At 40.3% G+C, this 27267-nt stretch overlaps 1 protein-coding gene across 1 annotated transcript in view; it reads right to left on the reverse strand.

Annotated features, from left to right (window-relative positions):
- The window catches only part of Itga2 (integrin subunit alpha 2), a 100367-nt gene that overhangs the window by 19694 nt on the left and 53406 nt on the right, over window positions 1-27267 (reverse strand). The window contains exons 7-23 of the mRNA XM_052743775.1: window positions 26564-26712; window positions 22791-22941; window positions 22377-22542; window positions 20529-20605; window positions 18220-18358; window positions 16798-16943; window positions 15803-15946; window positions 14055-14258; window positions 13258-13394; window positions 10163-10302; window positions 7236-7387; window positions 4648-4758; window positions 3720-3802; window positions 3405-3546; window positions 2116-2208; window positions 1555-1631; window positions 1386-1469 (exon numbers count right to left, since the gene is read on the reverse strand). Coding sequence (XP_052599735.1) covers window positions 1386-1469; window positions 1555-1631; window positions 2116-2208; window positions 3405-3546; window positions 3720-3802; window positions 4648-4758; window positions 7236-7387; window positions 10163-10302; window positions 13258-13394; window positions 14055-14258; window positions 15803-15946; window positions 16798-16943; window positions 18220-18358; window positions 20529-20605; window positions 22377-22542; window positions 22791-22941; window positions 26564-26712 — 2195 coding nt within the window. The remainder of the gene's footprint in view (window positions 1-1385; window positions 1470-1554; window positions 1632-2115; window positions 2209-3404; window positions 3547-3719; window positions 3803-4647; window positions 4759-7235; window positions 7388-10162; window positions 10303-13257; window positions 13395-14054; window positions 14259-15802; window positions 15947-16797; window positions 16944-18219; window positions 18359-20528; window positions 20606-22376; window positions 22543-22790; window positions 22942-26563; window positions 26713-27267) is intronic.

Here is a 27267-nt window from a genome sequence, read left to right on the forward strand (position 1 = left end):
ATATTCTCCATAACAAAAATTTTTACCATATACCTTAACATTTTATGACATACTATAGACTCTAATACCAGGATGAATTAGAATAAAAGTTGCAGTCACAAAAAATACATGGCTAAGATGTTAGTAAAAGTAAAGTCATATTTTAATACTATATTTATTCCATGTTAACCCACCTGAAAAAATATAGACTCTCACTAAATGTGTTTAAGAGAATACAGAATTGTATGTAATAGAGGGGAAAATTTTGGGTGATGTGGCAATACTCATTACTGTAGCTTTGTCATTAATTGCGTGTTCTAGCAAAGAGAGATTTTTGGAAACTCTAGCTACGGATACACTTATCAGGGCTGGATAACATGGGCTATGTTTTGTTTCTACATGCACCTTTGTGACTTTGATACAGACATGTTCTTTTTATCTTTGCTCATCTGTCTCAGGCTTCACACAGGATGGCAGGTGTTCCTTTTCAGTTTTGTTTTGTAATTTATTGCATGAACTGTATGTTCCATGCTTTCATGGACTGGGCTGTCAAGACAGGGGTTAGAGAATGTGGTGACCCGTATACTTACTGGGACACCAGTGCTTAAATGTTTTCAGAGGTCTTTGGTTTACACAGGGAAGTAGCCTTAGTTCTGAGAGTGAACTAAGGTTGGATCTGACTATAGCACCTTTTGGATTTGTATGTTACCCATTTCCCCCAGAAACCTGCCTCTGATGTCTACTGGTAACATTTTAACTACTGTCCTCAGGTTGACCTGCATTGGAAGGCAAGAAAAAGGTATTAAGCCTTTCTTCACGGATGACTTCTTTTGGAAAATCCCTCATTTCCTCCTGGTTGGAAGAAAACCATCATCAGTCATGTCTGAAGTTTTCCATTAAGAAGCTAGACTTGGTCTAGTTTCCATATCAGCTTATTTATCCCATGACTCCATTTCTTATTTGTTGTGCCCCTTCAATGTCCAAAACATGGTGCTGGGGACTTTCATGTCCAAGAACAGGTCTATTCTTGACATCCAGTATCATATTGTGAAGGGAGCAGTGAGAAGTGTTGGCAACTCTCACAACCTCCAAGAGTCTGTTTCTGCATGTTAGGACAGATTACAGGCAGCTTACCACCTTCAGGGGTGCTGACCTATGACATGTGATGAAAACATTTTTCCTCTGCCATTTCCTCTGGTGCTATTCTGAGTCAATAAACCTAAAGAGTTCAAGGGTTCCTAGGCATCAATTTGTCTGCATATTTCTAATCTAGTTGACAAGTCGGAAATAAATTCATGTGCTAAGACTGAGCCGACAGTGGACTGTAGTCCTGAGCTAAATGAGTCATGTACCAGGGTGCTGTCAGGGGGAAAAAGCTACCCACTCGGGTAGCAGGCTTCACCTACCGGGTTAAGTGAAGTTCGGCGTCATACAGAAGAGGGATCTTGAGACTGACGGAATTATCCACTTTGTTGGCTTCTTGGCTCTCACTATGAAAACAAATATTAGAAATTACTTAAAGAGACATCTCATAAAGCCTACCTAGCATAAAGTTATGATGACATTGCGTCTTACCTGAAGGCTTGGAAATGGATGGATGCCTGATTCTGGAGGTTTTGAAGGTTGAAGTCGAAGTTGATGGTAAAAGTCACCTAGACACATTAAAATCCATCAACCTGGGATACTGTATACCAGGGAAAAAAGTTCCCCAGCAAGATGAACCCATTCTCTTGTAACTCTGGATTTCATGTCTCAAAATTTTGGTTGTAGACCATGTCTGAGTACCTTGCTTACCTGAGAACCAGAGCTTAATTTCTATCAGAAGTATATGCCATCCAGCTACATTTTTCAGAATTGTCAAGTTTTGTGGTGATCTAATATTTACTTACATGACTTTGACCAGTGTTGGTCAACACAGTCACACAAAAGAGCATTATGTATGGCATGTGCACTTGGAAAAAGGTACATGAGGAAATGCTACCTTTGTTAACGATTTAAAGAGAATGACCCCAGTGAGGGAACCCCTTCCAGGAATGTGGCTGGTGATTTTGTGATGTCTGTTAAATGATGATGCCTGGTAAAGACAGTGAGTGCTCTCGAGTGTGGAGAGCTGGGATTAGAGGACACAAGCTGTACCTGCTGTTCACTCTGTAAGGCAGGATATCCCACATCACAGGTGACAGATTTCTGCGATGAGCCAACCTGGCATGTTACTTCTGTCCCATCGACCTGAAGGGAACCAAAGGAGTAACAATTAAGTGTGTGTGTGTGTGTGTGTGTGTGTGTGTGTGTGTATGTGTGTGTGTGCACCCACATTGAAAGGTGGACAAGACATCTTAGCAGTGATATTGGTTTATATTGAAATAGTTTATTGCTCTCAAAGACTTGAATACCTTGTATTATCCAAGTGGTTAACATGTTGTTTTTATTGCCAACTCTAAAGACACACTCAAGAAGCTAAAGGATTGGGGAAATATGTACAAAGATGGAAATCAACTTTTGTATTTCAGCAGCACAAATACCTTTAACATAATATTCAGGAGCCTAATACTTAGAAATACCTTCTTCATAATGTTTTTGAAATATGTATTTTTAAGAGAAGAAAAATACATGTTGGCATTTGTATTTTAAGTAACTAACAGGTTTTGCCAGTTTTCATCAGTTCATTTTGTTTTTAATGTAAGAGCTGCTATTTGGCACAGGCCATTTAAACAGAGGTCAGCATAGGTTTGCAATTCTAAACCTCTAAAGTTTACATTAATGTGAAATAGAAAGAAACTTTTTTATATCCTTTAATCAAGCAGCCCAGTTGGAAAATAGATTTTCCTTCTTTTCTTTTTTTTCTCCTCATGGCTTGAGAGCAGAAGAATTAGCAAGGGGCTCTCCCGGTTAAGTGTATTCCTGCTTTAGTGATCAGGTCAACTCAATAGAATGGCTTGGCAGGAATGCACCATCCTGGCACCAGAAGTAGCAGCATCCTGAAGCTGGGACTACACTGTGGGACTGGATGCCACTGAGCAAGTGCACCACATCTGTCCGGCACAGGACAGGCGGCCTCCTCACAGCACCGATGGCTGGAGAAGTTATGAGTTGTCTCCGCCAAGGCCTGGGGTAAAGGAAAAAGTGACCCTCACTGCTAATGGAGCCGCCCTAGATTCGGAGCCAGACTGCATTCTCAGGAGGCTTTACTAACTGGAATCCACAAGGTGGGACTGAGCATGCCTGGGGTCAACTTTGATTTTTTTTCAGACAGCTTGGAGGACAGGGAGGTCTTAAGTACCAGAGACAGCGATTGGCAGAGCTAAGGAGCGAAATGCTGTGTGGGGGTGTGGTTTGTGGGAGTGTGGGGGGGTTGGGGGGATAGGGATGTGTGTGTGTGGCGGGGAGGGGGGGGGGCGCTACAGGGGGTGGGGTTCCTTACTTACCGGCATGGTAAAAGAAGCAAAAAACAAGTTCTCTGAGAAGTCAGCCACGACTGCTGTGTTGTAAGCACTCTCCCCTCTGTTCTTCAGTGTGACTGAAAATGTTAACCTTTTGTTCTGGTTGCTGACAATAAAGGGTTGATTTCTGTTCACACAAGAAAAGGGGGACAGGTAAAGCCACTGAAGTTAAAACTACCCCAGTATTCAACACTTCCTCTGTAAAAAAGAAATCCAAAATTTTATCTTGAATGAGGAGAGGTAATGCGCCTTTTATTTCTACATTTTTTTTTCCTCATAGAAATGTAAAGTTGAACATACTGCATGTCTGGCAGCTGTTGGATGTCCAGGATCAGGTCAGAGATGCAAAGTCCATCGCTGCCACATTCTTTATAGAAAGGAATCTACAACAAAAGAAAAAAAAAATCATCATTCTTGGGTACTTGTGGATTAAAAACAAAACATAAAAGAATATATACAATATTATCCCATTTGCATAAAGGTCAAAACTATGGGATCCCAGCACTCGGGAGGCAGAGCCAGGTGGATCTTTCTGAGTTTGAGGCCAGCCTGGTCTACAGAGCGAGATCCAGGAAAGGCGCAAAGCTACACAGAGAAACCCTGTCTTGAAAAACCAAAAAACAAAACAAAACAAAAGGTTGAAACTATGGGAAACAAAACAAAGTTTTAGGAGCTTCTACATAGCATAATCATAAAGAAAAAATATTGAAAAATACAAAATTCAAGATAATAGTTTGCTTTTCTGTTTGTTTGTTTATTTATTTGTTTTGTTCTTTTTGAGACAGTTTTTGCAACTTGCTCTGTAGACCAGGCTGGCCACGAACTCAGAGATCTGCCTGCCTCTGCCTCCTAAGTGCTGGGACTAAAGGCCTGCGCTACAATGTCTGGCTGGTAATAGCTTGTTTGTGGGCAGCTAAATTAAAATAGTTATAATGGAGAGAGACAACTCCACAGGCATCTGAATTTTTAAGTGAGTGTTAACACAAGCAGTTTGGCCGGCTTTAGTCTTTATTTCTTCAAGAAGCATTTGTTGAACACCTATGGTGGCTTGGCACCTCTCGGGGCTGGAAACAGAGTGGTGAAGAAGAAATCTCTGCTTTGTGGAACTGAAATGCCCACGAATTGTGTGCATCATTACATTTAGGCCGCATCTGTGGCATCTGTAACACCCCAGTGACTATGGAAGCTGCTTGCCAGCCTCCACTTGGGAAGGGCAAGCCACACTCACGCTGAAGATTTTGACAGTATCCGAATAGGCTTCAAGGGCAGGGCTAGTGCCAGGGTTTTCCAAACTGATGTCCACACGCAGATCCAAAGGGTTGACGACATCAGAGGGCTTCTAAATACAGGAGGAGGGGGATGATTGATTACTTAGACATAGTAACTTAAAAACAAAGTCCGCAAATGTGTTTATAATTAAAAGCACCATCAGTTACAGAGAAGAGGCTTGTGCCGAATGACCAAGACTTCCTCTTTGGTCCCAGTTCTGCTCTTATCCTCTAAATTCAGAAGGCTAAGGGGACTCGATTACAATAAAAATCTGAAGTGGCAATTCTTACTGAAATGGTAAATAATCTGATTATTTACACACAGTAATTATGAGTATTTAGATATGTCCTATGTCAGTGCCCAGCTCTTGGGTGGTCTTGCTTCTCATTCCTAGTGTCTTCTCTCTTCTTCCCATGAAATCTGGAATTGCGTGGGTAATTTGACCCCATAGTAGACAAAGTCTGGAAAGAACGGAAGCCAAGTTTCTTTCCTGCTCTGTCTCCTCCCTCCTTCCCTTCCTGTCTCCTCGCCCATCTCAACCCTTTGTTCCCGTCCACTCCTAACCCTTCTCTTTCCTTCCAAATGTGTGTGTGCACATGTGTGTATGTGTGCACATGTGTATGTGTGCATGTGTGTGTGTGTGCATGTGTGTGGCACATGTGTATGTGTGTGTGTGTGTGTGTGTGTGTGTGTGTGTGTGTGTGTATGATGCACAGGGACCTTCAATAACTAACAAAAGCCCCAGGTGTTCATAAACAAGAATTCTTCAAATTAACCGATAAATAGAATAACAGAACTAATTTTGATGCATCAAAATTTCAAGAGATTTTCCCACAGTGTGTGTGTGTGTGTGTGTGTGTGTGTGTGTGTGTGTTACATGCACATGTATATATGTGCCCATGTGGAGGTATCTTCTGTTACTTTTAAGGTATTATTACACAGTTGCTGAGGGGGGTGTTTCATATAACTTATAAAATAAGTTTCTGATTGGAAAGTTTTTCCTAAGAAGCATTTTTCCTACAGGATAGATTTCCCAAATCAATGTGAACTCTGGCACTTATGGCCTAATAGGAGAACAAGGAATCTTTATCACATAATCTCCCATCATTCACCTAGCACAGCGGTTCTCAACCTGTGGGTTATGAGCCCTTTGCGGGTCGCATATCAGATATCCTGAATGTCAGATATTTACATTATGATTCATAATAGTAGGAAAATTACAGTTGTGGAGTAGCCATGGAATAATTTTATGATGGGGGGGGTCACCACAACATGAGAAACTGTACTAAAGGTCACAGCATTAGGAAGGTTGAGAACCACTGACCTAGTGTAAAGCGGTATTAGACACCACTTTTGAGATTTTCATGTTCAGTAGCTTAAAATGACTGAAACTTTTACCTGATGGGAGAGATGTCAAAATGAAATTGTCAATGGAAAGTTCACTCAATTAGTCATTTAAGAAATTGGGGGATTCGGGGATGCGGGGTGGCTTGGGAAAGAGGGCTGGGGGGTGGGAGGAGGGAGGAGGGGGGAATCTGTGGATAGTATGTGGAGTGAGTAGAAAATTTCTTAATAAAGAAAAATGAAAGAAGAAAAAAACCCAAAAAATCCAAAACAAACAAACAAACAAAAAAGAAAATGTTGTCTTTCAATTTTAAAAAAGCATTTATTTAATTAATCTAATTATTTTCTTTATTCAATGTGTGTATGGTGTAGGGGCACGTGTGCCTGTGTATATGTGTGTGTGTGGTGTATGTGCACATGTGTGTGTGCACGTGTGTGCGAATATATGTGTTGTGCATGTGGGGTGTGTGTGTGTGTGTGTGTGTGTGTGTGTGTGTGGGCCAAGGGGGACATCAGATATTTTCCTTCATTATGCTCTACATTTTCCCCTTGAGATGGAGTCTCTAGATGATCCTGAGTTAGCCTGGCAGCCAGCAAGCCCCAGAAATTGTCTTGTCTCTGACGTTCACAGCACTAGGCTTACAGGCACATGTATAGCCATATTTGACATTTTTACATAAGTGCTGTAGATGTGAATTCAGGCACTAATGCTTATGCAGAAGGTATCCTTAGCAGCTCAGCCATCTCTCTAGGCCCCAGTGTTTGATTTCTTTAACAATCTTTTATCCCCTTTAGTTGCCATCCCTATATAAAATGTAATGCCACTAACACATATAAAATCAGAATGTGGCCGGGCGGTGGTGGCGCACGCCTTTAATCCCAGCACTTGGGAGGCAGAGCCAGGCGGATCTCTGTGAGTTTGAGGCCAGCCTGGGCTACCAAGTGAGTTCCAGGAGAGGCGCAAAGCTACACAGAGAAACCCTGTCTCGAAAAACCAAAAAAAAAAAAAAAAAAAAAAAAAAAAAATCAGAATGTGACCGTAAGTATTATAAAAGAAATGTGCTTCTCATTCACAGAGTTAGACAAGAGATGCAGTCATTAGAAAGGCGAGCATTTCCTAACATGTCAATCCCACTGTAGACTTTCTGTACTCGCTAATCTTTTAGAAGAAAGAGGTGGAGAGATGTAACTCGGAGGTCTCACCTGTATGCTAATGTGGTGCTCAGAACAGCTCTGTACTTCATTTACAACCGTGTTCTTCTGCAGGAATCGTTCACTGTTTTCTTTAAATATCCCCCTGGAGGTTACTCTGGACGAATATCTGTCCGCATCAAGGGTCATGTTAAACAGGATGGCTAGGATAAAATCACAAAGAAATATGTCCAGTGAGCTCTGAAGAAGAAAACAATCTTGTTTTCTTGTATCTTATTGGACAAGAGCCTGACATCAAGAAAATGCAGAAACCAAATGGCATTTGTAATTTCATGTGATTCAGTCCAAGTGAAGGAAAAAACAAAAAACTGAACCAGAGAAATGCAGCAATCAGCAATGGAAAACAAAAACAATTGTACTTGCCCCGGGAAATCTACTGGATAAATTGGGCAAATTAATCCCTTTCCTGTGTATTAGCTTCATTTGCCATTAGCATAGGGCACACAGAGAAGTCGTCATTATGGAACGCCTCCGGTTGAACACATCCTCATATGCTACCAACTCTACAGTAAACCTGGACACTGGATATCCTGACGCTACTGTCGAGATAACAAACTAGATCAGATGAGGCAGAGTAATGGGCATGAGTTCACACCGCTGGCACAAGGTCAGAGGTGAAATATGATTCATTTTGAAATGAAGGTTCACGTTCTTTCCATTTCCACGCCATTACAAGGACTAAATGTTATTATGAGAAGTAACTGTGATCATCTACGGACAGGGCCTGCCATATTCTAGATGCTCACGTGGAGAAAGATGTGCATCATCGCAGCCCCAAGGTTTGAGTCAGATATTCTTAGATTGACAGTAATCCTACAGTTTATGACCTCCTTGACCTTGAGCTACCCTCTTTGAGTCTCTGTTTCTCTAGCAATCATAAATGATTAATATCAATTCAGGGGAGTGGAAATGAAGAAACTCCTGTGTGATGAGAAAATGATGACAGTAACCAAGGTCTAAATAGTCACACCGGCTGCCTTTAAGAACGTCCATGGGCCACATCCCAGAAATTAGACAGCTGGTTACAGCAGCTGTCTAATTTGGAATTACTTTATCAGATTTATTCAGTATTTTAAAGTTGAATATAATTCCCAAGACAATGTATCTACGTTACCTTTAATATCTCTATTAAAGAAACAAGAAATTTCTGGGTTTCCGTGACTTAATGAGACCAACAAGAACGTCAAAAACATGAAAGAATTGAATGGACAGATGAAAAGAAAATGATAAAAAATATGGAAATGGAAAACTAATAACAGGGGGGCTGGATAACTGTCAAAAGGACAAAGTTAGCACACTTGATATACTTTTTTAAAAAATAGCTTGATAAAATAGATATATAGTTCCATAGATCATACGGTTTTAAAAATGGGATTTCGTTCTTGTGTATTGTTATTGCTAAGCAACAAAGTGAAAACTTATGACCTGCTCCTCAGGGTAGACCTGAGCACAGCAGGATAAAGTGTCAAAAGGGCAAGGTTCCCATTGGGGAGAAAAGCCCCAAATCCAAAAGCCAATCAGTGGGAAGGGAATCCTCTGAAAGTACAGGGTTTTCAGGATGTGCCAACAGAACATATGAAGAACACTCAAAACGTGGAAGACGCACAAGGCTTATTCATGCTTTAGGGCCAAGATAGCTGGGCAGCCAGCCATGTCTGCCAGAGAATGCATTTTCCATTTTAATCTTTTAAGCAGACTAAAAATGTTCATATGGTGGTGGTTTTCGGCTTAACTATGATGGCTGCTCAGATGAATGTGTGCTCCAAGGCAGGCCTGTGAGGTATGCCACTCAAAGGTGGGTCAGGGTTTGAACACCTGAGAGTAAGGAGATCCAGAAGCGGTGCCAGTTGTGAATCCCACTTTGGCTTCTCTCCTTGTTCATTTATTTCTTGGCACGAAGCATGACAACCTACCGACCCGATTGTTTTCGGCCTGTATGTTAATTTGCTTGCAATTTCATTAAGTGCCACTAGGAACTAAGAGATCTGAAATATAGAGCTGGAGTCTGATGGAGGGGAGATCAGAATCCATGGATTAGCAAGGGAAAACATTCAGCTTTTAATGAAGTGGTGTTTTGCTTGTTGTCTACAGAGGATGCTGAGACAACAGAGCAGTTGTTTGGTTAGAAATGGCTTCAAAGAGGATGCTGTACCGCAGTCAGGTCCTGCAAGATGACCTCATCTCTCTAGGAGAGACAAGACGACAGTTCCTGCTGACATTTGCCCACAGTCCTGCCTGAGCTTTCCCCTGTCTGATGGGACACACTTCAGACTCCTGCTATAGAAATGGTAAAACAATGGTTACAAAGTGTATGTTCCCCTCTCTTTTTCTTCTGCTTGATACCAGTGCTTTTACTAAGCACACCTATGTAGACAATGGCATTGACAGAAGGTGGCCCACTCATTTAGAACTTGCCACAGTTCAATGAAATCTGTGTGTGCTGAGGATCTGCGGAAGGGAACTGTGGATAAGAGAGACTCAAAGAAAGAGCCTATGATTATGCCATTGTGATTACAATGTTTTGCAGTAAAATGTCACCAGCTAGAGCTGAGCAAGGATGCTCTAGACAAACCTCCCATGCCTAATGAACTACTCTTAGGTACTGAATGTGTGGCAATTTAAGCATGTCCAGTAAAAGATCCTTATTTCTGCCGGGCGGTGGCGCACGCCTTTAATCCCAGCACTCCGGAGGAGGGGCAGGGGGATCTCTGTGAGTTCGAGGCCAGCCTGGGCTACCAAGTGAGTCCCAGGAAAGGCGCAAAGCTACATAGAGAAACCCTGTCTCGAAAAACCAAAAAAAAAAAAAAAAAAAAAAAAAAAAAAAAAATTCTTATTTCTTCTGGTCTGCAAACCAGAACTTCTAGCTAAAGCTGTCAAGGCAAACCCATCTCCGTATGGGTTATTTAAGGTCTACTCACCCACTTGATGGTTTTGCCCAGTAGGTCTAAACTTTGCTCTGAAGCAAAGTTTGAGAATTATCTTAGCATCCTTGTTGAGCAAAGTGATTTTGTCTGGAGTGAATGAAGCGTCTATAGCCACATCAGCAATGCTTTGTGACCTGAAAGACACAAATGGAAACATATGCACATTATTGCTCAGCATACCAGCGAACATGACCTTCACATAGAGGACCCAGAGCTGGTATCATTGAATTTTTCTCTCCATTGTCTTAGAATTTGAGCAGTTTTTCCTATTTGAAAGCAAAAGATCGCAGCAGGAGTGAATGGATTTTTTTGTTGGTAACTGTGTGCCCTATCTATATCTATATCTATATCTATATCTATCTATCTATCTATCTATCTATCTATTTATCTATATGTGTGTGTGTGTGTGTGTGTGTGTGTAATATATATAAGTAACAGTTGCGCCTACACAGAATAGAAACCTGAAATCTCTTTGCAAATGAAGTGTTAAGTCATGACCCTTCTGTGTCTTTCCAACTGGGGTTGGTGTAACTCTTGCTTCTTGAGATGGCAAGAGAGAGAGAGAAGACAGGGAAATGGAGGTGTCAGAGCTGATGAATGTTGCCATGGCTTGTGCCTTGCTGCCTCCATGGTTAGCGTCACCTGTCCATGATGGTGGCAATGAGCATGATGGCAAAATATGACTGAGGTGTCCATCACAGGGTGCCAGAGTTTTCTATCCCAGTGTGGCCCTTTGTATACCTGAGACAGCCTTATTTTCTCTTTCAAAGCTGGCGTGAAATAGAACAAATATTGGTTCCATTCTATTAATGAAAATATCTGAGACACAGGCTTACCATTTCACAGGACACTTGTCAGTGAGGAAATGGAACCTACAGTCTGAGTCCCCCCATTACTGGAATTTGAACTTTACCACAATGACTCCTGTGTACACCTTCCACTATTTCTAAGGTAGCAAGCAATGATTAGCAATTTCACCTTTTTGAAAAGTACTACAAATAGATCCAGAAAACATTTCTTTTTATTTTTAGGCATCACTGGAAAGACTATTTCAAAAGTTACTATGTATCTGTGATTTCTCTTAATATGCAGCCATGACATATCTAATAAGAAATGTAACAGGGCTTCAGGTTTATAATCTAATGCTTAATTGAATTTTAGCGCAACTATTTGAGAGACTGAACATTCATTCTAATACAGATGATGTTGATTTACATGTTTTGTAAATGCATTACATATTATTCCTAGAGTTATCCAGAAAAAGCAGTTCAGCACTTTATAGGAATGTGACCACAGAATATTAGCTTAGCATGAACAGTCAGCTCAGCACATTCATTTGATCCCACGTGTGTTGACTTTTCTGAAGAATCAAGTACACCTTTCAGAACAGAAGCTTAGCCACATCACTGACTAAACTATGTCACAGTATGGTAAATGCAAAGGCACCACATGGGAAAGACTGCCTAGAGGCTTATACGGTGCCATTGCTGCCAAGTATGTGATTGATACATTATGTTAAATGAAGCCATGTAACTCTATAGCACTCCTAGCATGCCGTTCTTTAATTATTTTAACTAATTTTATTCAGTAAATGCATTTTCTAGTTTCTCAGTCTTAAAGCTATCCTTGGTTTTCCATATAACAGTTTCAATTTTCAAAAAGAAATGCATTTCACTCTTGAAAAGCTCAATTCACATGTGTACAGAGTAGCATCAAACTCAGAAATCATATAACGTCAATAGACTGTGTTTCTATTCCCAATATGTCTGGACAGTTAAAGCATATATTTTCAACAGAGAAAAATGGACATATGAGTATTCTTGACTGTATAATCAATTTCTTTTCAATTCCAGTATCTCATTAGATCATCGACCCAAGTTTTGTGTGTATTTGTCTGGTTCTTGTGTGTGTGTGTGTGTGTGTGTGTGTGTGTGTGTGTGTGTGTGTGTGTGTGTGTGTCTGTGTCTGTGTAGGTGCATGTATGTGTGTGCATGTGCATCAGGATGCCAGTGGCCAACTTTGGGTGTCATCCCCCAGGTACTCTGTTGATTGAGACATGGTCTCCACTGCCCTGGGACTTGACAATTAGTCTAGGCTAGCTGGCTAGTGAGCTCCAGGTATTGTCTCTGCCTCACCATCACTGGGGTTACATGCCACTAAGCCTGGCTTTTTGTATGTTTACTTATTTAAATGGTCTCACTATAGAGCTATGGCTGGCCTGGAATGCTCTATGAAAACCAGGCTGGCCTCAAACTCACAGAGACCCACCTGTGGCAGCCTCCCAAATGCTGGGATAAAAGGCGTGAGCTACCTCATCTGGCTCTGTCTGGCTTTTTGATGGGTCCTGGGGACTGAACTCAGGTCCTCATGCTTGTACAGAAGGTTCTTTAACCAACTGAGCTATCTTTACAAGCCCTTCACATACCTAATTTTTAAAACCTTCAACCATATTTCCTTCGAGTCCTTTCATATTCCCCCAACTTTTACACCTACACAGGCAATGAAGAGCTCAGCGAAGCCAAAACAGTGGTTCTTATTCACGACTACGGTTTTAAACTATGCTTTTTAAGCACATAGGAAGTTTCACTTTTTTGTGTCCTACAAGTTTGCTCTCATGAGGTTTCCTGACTGGAAGCTGAAATGAGGCTGTGTGTAAGAAGGTAACATTTAGAAACATGTGGGATAGCATTTTAAGGGCTTCTTCTTTTCTACACACTGACTCTTCACATGAGAAGAAAAGTATGACTCTAATGACAAAGAAATCTATCTATCTCTATATATACATATATGTACGTGTGTGTGACAAAGACACATGCCTGCCAGTAAATTATATATGAATGTATATATACACACGTATATATGTGTACACACACACACACACACACACACACACACACACACACACACACACACACATATGTATTCCCCCAGCTTTCAGAAAAACCATGTGTATTTCTTCCTTTATGCAACTCAAACCATGATAAATACATTTCCTACAGTCTTATAAAATACATTGGGCATTACACATACTATATAATCCAGCAGGTCATTTTAATTAGCCAGTCTTAATCTTGCACTTGCTGACTCACCAGAGTTGAACCACTTGTCCCAAAGCACCAATGGATACATCAGTGATGGAATCCCCATTTAAATCTCCATAGCCATCCAGGGACCTTCCAAAGAACTGGAGGTGGTTCCTGAAGGCTCCATCGGATCCAAGGATTTTCTGTAAGAGCAGATTTAACGTGAAGTTGTAGTACACACAGCTGACTCAGAGCAACAGCCTTTGTCTTGCCCCTTACATTCTCTATATGGTCATTTTTCAGGTTATCTGGTCCAGGAAATTTTATTGTTTTCTTCCCCCACGTATGATCTCTGTATTATTTTTACAATGAATCTTTCCTCAAGGAAACAGCATGGATCTTTAATGTGCTAGTATAAGCCAGTACAAAATGGCGAGAAGTCAGTGGGCTAGGAATGAGCTGAGACAAGTTCAGGTCTTGATTCCTTTCCTAGCTAGCTTTCCTCAGGACTTACACAAAATTGCCTGTTGGTGAGGCCTTCTTCACCATCCTTTGATCATCTGATAGCCCTCACAATACTTGAAAATTGACCTCTTAACTGACTTCTTATGTTTGATGCTTGGCATTTGTTATTATCTCTAGCACTGCAACTTACTTCTTGTATTCACATTTTCTCTTTTGGAATATAAGGTCAGCAAAAAGCAGAACTTTGTCTGTCTTGTTCTGTACAGCATTCTCAGAGATGGCGTTCAACAAACAGTAATGCTTTACTAAATATTTTTGATGGAAAGAACACAGATCTAAGGTAAGGGGCATGGATTGGATGAAGCCGTCCAGCTCTAGCCGTTATGTTCATGGATTACCTGGGAATACTTGGTGCGAATGGTACCCTGGTGACCATTGTAAATGTATACCGCTCCAGAGTTCTCGTTCTCCACAGGTGAACCAACGATCACATCATTAAAGCCATCCATGTTGATGTCTGATAGGGCTGCAATTGCTGAACCAAACCGAGCATTTCCAGTACCTTCAGGTCCTTCAAGGAACTGGTGCTGATTCAAGACGCCCTTGCGAAGGGAGAAGGAAGGGTTGCAGCCAAGTTTTCAATGTGTATCATTAACATTCAACGCAACTATGTGAAGGCAGACAGGGATTTAATCTTAGAATTGATGATTCTCTATTTTGTGATGAGAATTACAAATAAAAATTTTCACTAATTAAGGTCACAAGACACCTGCTCCTAAGCCAAGATTAAAGGAGGTAATAATTCTCTTTTTTTGTACCTGAAAAACCTACATAAAATGTCTGGCCTTCTATCTCCACTTTCTCTTAGTATTGGAACTGTTACCTCTTTCCAAATCTTTGATTTAAAAACTTTCTGGTGAAAGGCTAATATCGTGAGTGAAATTAAGGTAGGTACAAAGCACAAGGAAACATGATCATTTAGATCTCACTTATTGCTGAATGGTGACATAATTATAATGGGTAGGAAGTGGAAAATGAAGTCACTATCACTTCACGACAAGCAACACAAAATGGTTCTGTGCAAAGGAAAAGGCATTTTCTTTTATAAAATAGTTTTTCCTTCAGATTTTGTGCTCAAGTATGAAAATATTTAATAGCTTTGCAAGAAAGCAAAATGCCTCACCTAGGAAACTGGGTCAGTGTAGATTCTTTCTCGTTTATAGTAATTTTATAAAGATTAATTAATTTTCTGAGATAGAGGAAGCATGAAGAGATAGTGTTAGGCACTGGAGAGGTGGCTCAGTGGCTAAGAGCCTCTTTGCTCTTGCAGTGGACCTGTGTTCATTTCCCAGAACCCACAGTATTTCCCAGCACTCCATTATTTTAACTGCTTGTGTTAAAGGGTCAGTTTTTACGTTAATATATAGTAAGTATCAAACATATAAAATATCCCAACAACTAAGCACAACTGTCCCTGCCCCCTACACCTATCTGGCTTCCTATGTCAACCACTGCCTTTCATTTGCTTTTATTGCTGTCCTTGCAGAGCTCCAGATTCCTACTGAAATGGATTTAGAGTTCTGTCGACAAGCTGGAAAAATGATGCCTTCTCTCCTTGAGTCAGCTCAGTTTTATGGCAAGAATCTGAAATTCCAAGGATTGGACGTGTACCTAACTGTGACACCAAGCACTGGAATTTTCTGGCAAACTAATGTAGAAAGCATTCTAGGTCATCTGGAGGTTGCTGGAGTTGCTGGGACAATTGTTTTCACTGGGAGATGAAGAGGTCAGCGTGCCCAGTGATTACCCTCATTTCAAAGAAATGTCACAAGATGCTATAAAAGTAAACCAATATTTATATTTATGTGTATGCTAAAAAATTATTTGTGCTTATAATGGCTTCATTTGAATAGGAACACATACCCAAAGATCTCTTATGAAAAACACTATATATTAAACTCCATGCCTTTTAATGTCTTTTTAAAAATTGTAACAGTGGTGACTCCTTGAATTTGATTAAATACATATCATACTATGCATGAAAATTATTGATTATTCTAGAATAATAAGCATCCCTCAAATTTTAGATGAACTTATTTATCGGTACTCGAGTCAGTTAAGCTGTCTGTTTGATGTTGATGTTTACCTTTGTGATGGTGAAGAGGTAGACCTTTCCCTCTTCCTTCTTGAGGTCATTCATGTACATGGGAGCACCTACCAAGAGCACGTCTGTAATGGTGTCTTTATCCACATCAATTGAACACAGCACACTACCAAAATAGGAGCCAATCTGGAGTAGCAAAGCATATTCATCTTAGGAGTCATATTATCACATATGTATCCTAGCACATGCAACTCTAGGGGTTTCTGATGCCAATGAGCAAGAGACCACATTCAAAAGAGGAACCTGTAATAGCTACGTGAGCTGTGATTTAGAGGAAGACAGCAGGGACAGGGCCAGCCAAGGACAGCAAATAACCATGTTCCCATGAAAAGCAAAACAAAAACTGTTGTAATAAAGATGCCTTATCAGAGTGTAGGGAGGGGGTGGAGGGGTCAGGGAGGGAAGTATCATTTGAATAGGATCTTAAGGACAAAAGGAGTTTTCTAGGTGGAGGGAAATATGAATGATGTAATGCCAGTGGTGTGGTCTAGCACAGATCATGTCGCCTGGGAGAAAAGATAGGAGAACTAGGTAGAGATGAAGTAAAATTAGAAGGGCTGGGGATCTGAATGCCATCCCATCCAGCAATGTTCAGTGAGTGCCTGTGTGAACATTTCTTAAGGATTTAAACATTAATAAATGATTTCTTCTGTGACACTGTCATTATTTTTTTTCTCAAAATAGAAACACCATTCTTTAAACTACTAAAGAGGAGACAAAAGCCTGATTTAATAGCTACTTTGTGACTAGTTTGTGGCTCCCTTACTCCTATAAAATCAATGGCAAGAGAAGGGTCAGATTTAATCCCAGTGAACCTTCTGTTGTTAGGATTTAACATAGACATGGGAAAATTCAGATGACATTCCCAAACACAGAGGAGCCATTCAGTAAACACCAGCTTCCACTTTGCCCACTCAACTGTCCACCTGCCCCAGTTGTCCGTAAAATTAATTTCACTTGCTAGAAATGATGCTTACCTGGTCCCCTCTGTGAGACTGAATCACTGTGACAGTGCCATCCTTGTTGACACTGTACAGCACTATCTGGCCAGTATAATTTGCCCGAGGAGCGCCAGCAGCAAAGTGGACACCATTTTCAGTAGAAATTGCAGCCACAGAGTAACCTAGGAGAGAAGAAATTCTGGAGTAAGCATCCCTCACTGTCTCAGCCAGAGAGGGCTTTTGAGGTAGCAGGGATGCTCAGAAGTCTTGATGTTAGAAGTGATGATCACTCATGCTCCTGAGATGAATTGTCCTCACCTTTCTTTGTAGCTCTTACTACCTTATATAGGCTCTCAAGTTAAAAAGCTCTCCCTTGATCCTGGGTTGTTCTCATCAGCTACCTCTCAAGCCTGGATTACTGCTAATTTTAATTGTCAACTTAACACAATCTACTGTTACCCGAGAAGGGCATTTCAGTGAGGGTTTGTCTAGATTCAGTGTTCCCCTGGGCATATCTGGGAGGAATTAGGTGGATTATATTACGTGAGTAGTTGAGGTGGAAAGACCTGCTCACTGTGGGTGACACCATTCCTTAGGCAGAAGATCCTGAACTGGGTAAGAGTAAAGGAAGTGAGCTGGGAGTAAGCATATATCCATTAACTCATTTCTCTCTATTCCTGATGGTGTATATAATGGGACTGGCTGCTTCAGGTCCCTGCTGCCTTGATTCCCCACAATGATGGACTATAACTTGAAACTGTGAGCCAAAGAAATCCTTTCTTCTTTAAGTTGCCTTTGTCAGTGTATCTTACCACAGCAACAAGAAGCAAAACAAAGACACTGGCCTTTAACAAGTGTTTAATGAATGAACAAATGAATTGAAATAGTAAAGTTGCTTCATGGAAAGAGCATAGGTCCTGGAGTTAACAGAGTTCTAGGTGTAAATTCTGAATTTGTCATTTGCTAGGCTGTTGAAGTTGATAAAAATTATTAAGGTCACAGGCTCTCAAAGGATTTTGGAAGGGTTTGTGTAGATAGAATACAGATACTGAACATCACTGGATGCTTATCATATGAACAACAATAACAAACAAAAAACAAAAACCCCTAAGAACTTTAAAACAATAGAAGGACACTAGTTAGTGTATAGCATTTCAGGAACAACTTCTGTTGTGGAGAAACAACCATGTTCCAGAGATATCTGCCTGAACAGATTTGTGTGTTTTAGAAACAGTGGAGTTAAATAACATCATCAGTCACATGAGCTTAACAGACCTCCACAGAGATTTGTGTGTAAAACTCAGCTTCCCTAACTTATGGGCTGAGGCCTGACTGCCAAAGAGGTAACATCTGTGAATTAAGAACACGTAAGCAGAGGACAGAGGCTCTGCTGAGCTGACCTGAGAGTTTAAAGAAAAAGAACCTGAGTTGTCTGAGCTGACCGCTATTGCGCCTCACCTAAAAACGAACTGTGGTTTCTATCCTGCAGAACGTGCTCAAAGGCTTGTTTAGGAAAGATCAGGTGCTCACGAGACGTCTCCTGGACAACTGTTCCACTCCAGCCAAAAGCTCCCACTGCACCTAGCATCAGAATATCCTGAAACAATTGAAGAAATGAAGATTAAGACAAATCACCTTTAATGCAAAATAATTCAGGCTAGTCAAAACATTGAAATAAATGGTCAAAATTTAAGGAAATTTTCACAGTAAGCTATATATATATATCTGTTTTGATTTTACTGGAGAACTAGCTTACCATGAGCTATGCCAACAGTTTTCACCCTTTCATAGTGTCGCCTAAGACCATTCTATATATCAGATATTTACATTATGATTCATAACAGTAGCAAAATTGCATTTATGAAGTAGCAACGAAAGTAATTTTATGGTTGTGGGGTCACCACACCACGAGGAACTGCATTAAAGGGTCTCAGCATTAGGAAGGCTGAGAACCACTGAGCTATACCCTCTTGGAGGAGCTTATGATAATGCATTATGTAGAACTCTTTGCAGTAGGCCATGGCACAGGATGGACGCACAGTCGTCTTCAACTCAAAGGCACACTTTTGAAAATGCTGAACCTTTCAGAACTTACAGAAGAAACAGATGAGAACTTCTCATCCCACATACTCACAGGAAAGGCTCGTTATGAATAGGAGACACACTAAAGCAATAGAAAGTACTGATGTCAGAGGAGGGAGGAGATGCTGCTCTTCCCTAGCATGTCTTGGGAGACCTTCTGACCAGTTGTATTTCCAACTCTCTGTATGTTTGCTGTGTGTGTTGTATGCTTGGATGTGCATACTTGTGCACAAAGAGGCCAGAGGAGGATATCAGGCATACTGCTCTATCGCTCTCTGCTTCATTTCCTTCACATGGAATCTCTCACTAAAGCCAGCAAACCCCAGCGATCCTCCTATCTCTGCGCTCCCCACAGTGCTAGGGTTACAGGTGCATGGGCAGCCATGTGCCCCTGCCTGAATTGTGGGTGTTGGGATCCGAACTCGGGTTCCCATGCTTGTTCAACAAGCTCACTTACCCATTGAGTTATTGCTCTAGCCCTTACGGTCCTTCATTCTTTTCCTCAGTCCTTTTCAAATGTTCTCACATCTACATCCCTATAGCCCATGTGTTTAACCATAGCACAGCCACAAAACTCACCTGTAGCTGTGCCAGTCAATGTAGTGGACTGAAAACAAGCCTAAGTCAGGGATGGGAAAGACCAGACAGCTCAGGGTCTTCTGCATTGGTTCAAACTCAATTTAAATATCAAAGGCTACAAGTCCTTAGGAACAGGCTTGGCCAGAATGAAAGGTGTTATTGTTAAGGGTCTTTTTGTTGTTGTTGTTGTTTGTTTGTTTGTTTTGATATAAGGGAACAGGGATATGGTGATGTGGGGTTAAAAATACCAAATAGGGAAAAAAATATATCTCATTCTGAGGAAAAATACAAAATTTTGAGAATAAGCATAATGTAAGCACAGACTCTAAGCTGGGAGTATATGACTGGATAGTAACCTCATGAAATTGTGTGAAAATATTTCTGTACTATTGTATTTATTTACCTCTTTCTACAGGAAAGATTTCTAACTTTTTTCAGCATCTCTAAGTGTTGTTGAATCAGTAACATGAGCATCTTTTATTTCAGGCAAAGGATGAGCTGTTCTTGGTCCTTGGATCTGTTTATCACCCTCTGACTTCAAATTCATCCCTAAATATTTCCCAGAATCTTGTACCATTTTGTCTCTCATTCCCCTCCAATGTCCTGGGCAGGATTTGGGTCCAGACCTTGAGGGTGTTTCTGAGAACACTGGATGGATTCCCTGAGTTACCAAGACATGGACTCCAGGTCCACCTCAGGTCTCACAAATTGCCCATCTTCAACAATTCTCTGTCTCTGCTTGTGAAAAATGATACCATGGCAATGTGGTCTGTGACTGTGTCAGGGATAAAAAGGGCTTTTTTTTTCTCTGACAAATGTTTTAGGTAATTAATTGATTCCCATGAAATTCTTATAAGGATAATGTTTGGAATTAGTATAGTGTCTTTGCCATAGGAAACTCAAAGCTTTTATTATAAAAGGTATTTTCCTCTGACATAGGGAAGGAAGAATTTAACTGCTTTTTTTTTAAAGCTTAGTGACTGGGCCCAGGAATCTGAATCATTGCTCAGGGAATGGCTGTTTTTCCTACTGTGTCTAAGCTATTGTGTCTTTGTGTGTGTTGTGGTCAGTGGCAATATTGGCTTAAGCTTATCTGGTATACACACATTTTGAGGAGAGTAGTCTGCGCTGAATCCGACTTGTGCCATTTCCATCTGGAAGTGGTCTCCTCCTTGAACAGTACCTGGTAAACATCATTTTCAAAAATTATACTATTGTCAGCGATTTTAAATCAAAATTTAAAGCATGGACACACATCTGCAAGCATGTGCATTCATGAACACACACACACACACACACACACACACACACACAGACACACAAGTGTTTTCATGTCAATGTACAGCTGTAGGTTGGAGGATTCTAGGATGGGGAAATCACTAAAAAAGTGTCCAAAGAAGTGTTCAAAGTTGGCTTTGATCCCCCATTAAGCATTAATTTAATGTAATATTTATGCTGTTCTTGATATCAAATGAGCTTCAGCAAAGAAAAAATATTTAGTAAAGGTGGAAAATGAGATCAGAGTGTTCTTGTAAATTTATCATTAATAGTTAAGAAATTATGTAGGTTTTGCTTTTAAATACTGGTGTTCCTAATGCTCAGATACTTCAGATGCTTTAGAAAAAGAGGTGATTATTTTGTATTGTAGACTGGACTGATGGAAACCTGTGTCAGCCATTGGAAACCAAGACTCAAGACTAAAGAGTTTCCTAGCTGGGAAGTTTGTTTTAATTGCACTTAAGTATCTGTTGGTGTCTAACACAGCAGAACTCTATTGGTAGGCACATCCTTTTCAGTGTGGTCAGCATGGTTGTCTTTCAATAATGTTCCTGAGAAGCAAGCCAAATTCCTCCACAAACACTTCAATAGAACAAACTTTACTACTGTGAGGGGTCCTCTTGCTGAGGAAGTATGACAATAACACTGATTGCATAGACACAGTTTGGGGGAGAAATATGTTTATGTTCCTCAAAAGTCTTCGACAATAGAAAATGTCCAAGATCATTTCAAGTTAGCCTTAAATTGCATTGCAATTACTCCTACTCACAGACTCCCATCAAATTTGCTCTTACAGATACCTTAGTAGTTTTGAATAATTGCAGGAGGCCTTAGTTTTTGGTGATGATTTAAATAACTCAGAAATACCACACTTCCACAATAAAATTTGGGGTGGGACAGAAATTTCTAGTGCATCAACAGAAGATCAAGGTTGGACTGCAGAAGTGGACACCTTTGCAATACCTTCAAACCAGTTTCTAAGCAGGACCTGATATGTAGGTGCACAATTAAACACCAGTTTTATTGCTGAGTTATTTGGGTTAAGCACCTGGAACTAGGATTTGGGTTGCATGGAACTTTTTTTTAACCAACTGTGAAGAGTGTTCTAGTCCTCCAGGTCCTGCTTGTCTGAATGGGTGACAATTCTGCCCTGAGGATGTTCCAAGGCTATGGAGGTGCATCAGTAATGCTGTAATAAGTAAAGCCTTTCCCCTAACTGAACTGCTGGAGATCATCACTGAATTTTCAATATTTTAAAGGTATATATGTTTACTATAAACAAATTCAAGAATTTTTGAAATAACATAAAAAGAAAAAAACTATGATTATAATAGATATTGGTAGATTGTTCTCTCAAAAATTGAAAAAATTCATCATCTTATCAACCATGTTTGAGCTTTGCACCTCAGAGACTTGTAGAAAATTAAACAGTATTGATGTGTCATCTTTTAGGCAAAGTACAAAAGTGGCTGGATACATATTTTTCTTCTGCTCTGTAATCACATTTCTCTTATAAATCATGTAGTCATATCTTTCTTCCTGACATGTGACATATCTGAGTTAGTCTTTATGCACAGTCTATGAGTTAATATCCATATAGCAAATACATTATATGAAAATAACAAATTATCCAACAAGAATTATTTGAAGGGAAAGTTTGTGCAAGGCCTTTGTACCTTCAATGCTGAAAATGTGTTCTCCTAGTGTTCCAGCCTTTTCCAGAAGAGCGGCTTCATCGGCCACATTGAAAAAGAATCTCTCTGTTGGAGTACTAGCAATGGCTTTGATTTCCTTGATTAAATTTTTAGTATCAAGGGCATTTCTGTTTAAATACCCAAGAACCTTGAAAAAAGAGAGAGCAGGACAAAGGTCATTCTTCTTCTACCTCGATTTCCCTATCTGTTCATTTCAGGACGTTTCTGATCATCCCAGAGCTTCTTGCAAACACTCCCACAGCCACTTATTCAGTTGATAGGACTGAAAACGAGCAAGAAGCAGAGAGACTGTACAAATTGCAGACCGGGAAAGTGATGGAGTTCAGGACTGTGTACCCATCAACCGCCAGACATGTCCAAACAGAAGCCACTTACTGCTATGCCGAACCTCAATATCTCATCATCATTGCATTTCTGGATCACCTCTTTCAGCATTGACCCATCATGGGATTCACCATCAGTCACAACTACCATGACTTTCGTAGCTCCTGGGCGCCCACCAGAAGCTGGTAAATAAGCCTCGTCTCTGTGACAGATAAAAATGCTCATTATTAACAGAAGCTAAGATGTAGATCCCTGCTTTGAAGTAGAAATGGAAAATTAGCATCTTTAAGCACATCAGTCATAAACTATGTTGTGTTTTCCACATCAATTCCTTCTATGTCAATGCCGGTGTTATATTTAAGAGCATTGTTCTATTTGTAGCTTCTTCAGAGAAATAAAAAATATAATTCACATTTAATAGTAATTTCAAGAGATTTCATGGTGTGTGTGTGTATGTGTGTGTGTGTGTGTGTGTGTGTGTGTGTGTGTGTGTGTGTGTATTCTAGTTAGCTTTTTGTTGCTGTGATAAAACACCAAAACAAAAAGAAACTTGGAAGGAAAGAGTTTATTTGGTTTACGGGTTATATCTATCATCAAGGCAGAAACTGAGGGCAGGAGCTTGCAGCAAAACTATGGAAGAAAAACAGCTTCATCTGGTTTGCTTGGCTGCTTTTGTTATACAGCCCAGGCCGACCTGCCTAAGGATAACACTGCCCACAGTGGGCTGGACCCGCCCCCCAGGCATCAATTATTAATCAAGAATATGCCATGTAGTCATGTCCATAGAACAGTCTGATGGAGGTAATTCCTCAGTTTAGCCTTCCCAGGTGACTCTGACTCTGTCTTTGTCTCTGTCTCTATTCTCTCTCTCTCTCTCTCTCTCTGTGTGTGTGTGTGTGTGTGTGTGTGTGTGTGTGTGTGTGTGTGTGTTGTATATGGCCCATATATGTTTTCCTGTATAAATGCATAGATACACATGCATGAATGTGCATATGGAGGTCAGAGATCAATATTCAGTGTCTTTTTTCTATACCTCTCCACTTCAGTTTTTAAGACAAGGTCTCACTAAACCTGGATTTCAATGACTCAGCTATGCTGCGTGGCCAGCAAGCTCTGGAGTTGCATCTGTCTCTCCCCTCCCCAGTTCTAAGCATACAGACATATACCACAGCACCTGGCTTTTATGTGGGTTCTGGGAATCCATGTAAGCTCCTCAGTCTTGTGGAGAAAGCACTTTACCCACTGGGCAATCTTCCAGCCCCACCCAAACCCTATATTTATATTTAAAGAGTCAAATCTATTAATCCATTTTCTTATATTCCCTTTATATTTGATACGGCACTTATAAAAAATACATGATCCGTTTTAAAAAATGTCTAAAATTATCATTAAAATCTCATGTACATGCTTAATCCTTTAATGCTTTCATTTTTTTGTATTTTGTATTTTCTTTTCTTGAGATAGGGTCTTGCCATGTAGCCCAGGCTAGAATCATAGGCATACACCAATATGCCCAGGTAGATTGAAAATTTAATTCAGCTAAAATCTATTTTGATGCAAGAAGTAAGGTACATTATTCAGCTTTATTTTCTTCTATATAGACAGCCAACCAACAAGTTATTTCTCTCTGTCTATTAGAATCTCCATGACGTTCTTCCTAGGGGATGCCACCTACTTCATAGGGTAAACTATCAGCTAGCTATGTAATGATTTCTGTTTCCCGTTCATCCCTTCTGTCTTCATATTTATGTCTTCAGTGCTGGCTAACCATCTGCCCACTTACCAATACTCTAATGCCAAGGTTTTTAAAGCTGATAAATCATTTTTGTTAGACAGAATATTTTATGTGTATATTATTAGGAAACATGGAAATGAAGAAGAAATATATTCCATATTTTCAGACAGACAAATTTTAATCACGGAGCTCATGTCATATCCTTTTTTTAAAAGTGACGTTTATCCTTTGTGGGTACAGTGTACACCAAGAGTGATTTGAGGATGGAACTGCCTCATTTAGTTTTTATTTCCTGAATTGTCCTATAATGGTAGGTGTTTGATGAAATAAAGTGTGTGGAAATAAGGGGATATTTACAGAAAGGTTATCAGAATTCTGTGTGTGTGTGTGTGTGTGTGTGTGTGTGTGTGTGTGTGTGTGTTCTGGTAGGTGATGATTAGAATTTGGGTGGGTCCTGATTTTTGTTCATTGTGAAACTGTGGTGGTAGTGGGGAAATTCAGGGCTTTAAAAAGGTAATAAAAGCCAGACAGGCCACACACACCTCAACAAATAGTAATCATGCCTTATTTTGGAGATGAAAGCTTAACAGGCCTCCAGGTTCCTTCCTGGTGGGTAGGCCCCAGCTACATTCTCTGCTGAAGACTGAAGTCCTCTGAGATTATCTTGACAACATTCTTTCCTTAGTCTGAGTTACTAGACTGGAACGGGCTCTCCACTCAATGACAGGTGACTCATTTTTATGGCCTGCAGTTTATGAGATGGTCAAGCCCCCAAAGAGCTAGAGACAGAAAGACGAAGACAATCGCATCTTCTCATATGGACAGTGTCTTTTAAGACATATGAAGAAAATCTCACCAGTTGATGAAAGCAGGAACTTCAGTATACATACAGAGAAAAGGAGGGGACAGATAAAATAGGTAATGAGGAGATAGACGTGGCAAATTTCATGATGGCCAGCTATGTATCTTAGGAGAAGTGGGAAGAGGTAAGGCAGCACGGAGGGTTTTGCCTGATGATGGCGTGAACAGACACCAGCTTCATGAGCAGTGAAGAAACAGAATGAGGCTGCTTTAGGGCACGATGAATGTTCTGAGATGGTACTCCCAATAAAGACGCTCAACTTCAGTGGGATGCCTGACGACTTTGGGGAGCGAGCTAAGAGATGACACATAGCAATGGGGGAGCCCACACAGGGTTAGTCCTCACACCAAGGGTAAGGACATTGTTCCTGAAAGGACTGTGGAGGAAAGAGGTCTTTGTTCAGTGACGAAAAACCAGGAGTAGGAGCCCAGGAAGAGGCCAGAGTTGGTGGCAATCCCAGAAGTTTATGGTGTTCCATGAAGACTGAGTTCAGAGCAGCAGTGTATGTCTGCCCTTATCAAATGCTCAGAGGTGCTATGGGCGACGGGCTTGAGGCTAGCTGGTGCAGAGACCATGTTCACCTAGGGGCAGAGCTACAGGCTTTGCAGAACAGGCAAGAAGAATCACAGACAACTTGTTTTAATGACTTTTGAAAGAATAAAAACAGGAAGTGGAAAAGGTTGTGAGCAGGTTTAAGAGCAGGCACATTATTCTCATTTTTAAAAAATGACAGGCAGACATTTAATAAAGTGTCTAATAAAGCTTACAGAGCAGAAAAAGAGAAACTGAGGTAAGAAGGAGGTGGATGCCATACAGTTGTAAAATTCACACCCCTGTGTGTTGCAGCAGGAATAATAATCTTAACGTTTAGATTCTTGTGCATAATGCACAATGAGCTTCATTAACGTGTACAAAATACTCTATTAGCTTTATTTGTTTGAAGTTAATATTAACAGTGGTAGAATCTTTCCTTTCACACTATTTTAATCTAAGACCTTTGTATTTTATGCAATTCATGAACAATCATATCACATCACTCCGTCTGTCTGACCATCCCAGACCATGGTGTGTGAACTCAGTTCCCCTGTACCATGTCAAGGGACACATGTCACAGAAAGCTCAGGCTTGTCTCTGCTGGTTACTTTTGTTTTGACTTTTTCATTCCTTTCTCTTACTTTGAGCATTTTGATGTTGTCAAAGGGTTGACTCGATAGCATTAAAACTTACCTTGCAAATTTGATTGCTTTGAAGGTATTGGTGAGGTCCCCACCGTATTGGAAGGTTCTGGATGTGGCTTCAACCATTTCCTCTTTGGTTTTGAAAGTGTCCAAGTTAAATATAACTCTTGGGCTATTGGCATATTGAATTAATGCCACCTTCAAAAGAGAAGTCTATTAATGATCATTAGCTTATAAACAACTTATATTTAGCCAATATAATACGAAAGGTGAATTTAGATGTGTAGTCTGATAACTTAAAGAAACCAAATACAATTCTGTGCTTGAAAATCATTCTTCTTTCTGTGGAATTATCTTTGTTGGAGGTCTTCAGTATGTAACAGGAGCATGATTGCCACGCAAGACAATCTGTTACAGCTTGCACTTTGGTTCAGAAATAACTTGAGATTCTTAAAGCACTTCCTTAGTATATTTAATGCAAAAGAATATTAGGTTCTGCTTTCTGGTGCAAAGATGAAAGTAGATACAAATAAATAAACTTTCTAATTATCAATGGATACTAGCTTGAAAACAACTATAAGCAATCATAGATGGAGGGTAATATCTCAATAGTTTTGAGTAGTTATGTAACAGAGTCACAGTTGAATTGAAAAAAAGCTCATGTATTCCTAAGCTATGTACCTAGTTTAACTGACTGTTAGAGCAAGGGTGTTAGCTATCCACGTGGGGCAGGGAATCTCTGGCCTTCAGAGT

The sequence above is a fragment of the Peromyscus californicus genome, unplaced genomic scaffold, assembly GCF_007827085.1.
Source record: "Peromyscus californicus insignis strain IS unplaced genomic scaffold, ASM782708v3 Scaffold_18__1_contigs__length_77618521, whole genome shotgun sequence".
NCBI classification, from domain to species: Eukaryota; Metazoa; Chordata; class Mammalia; order Rodentia; family Cricetidae; genus Peromyscus; species Peromyscus californicus.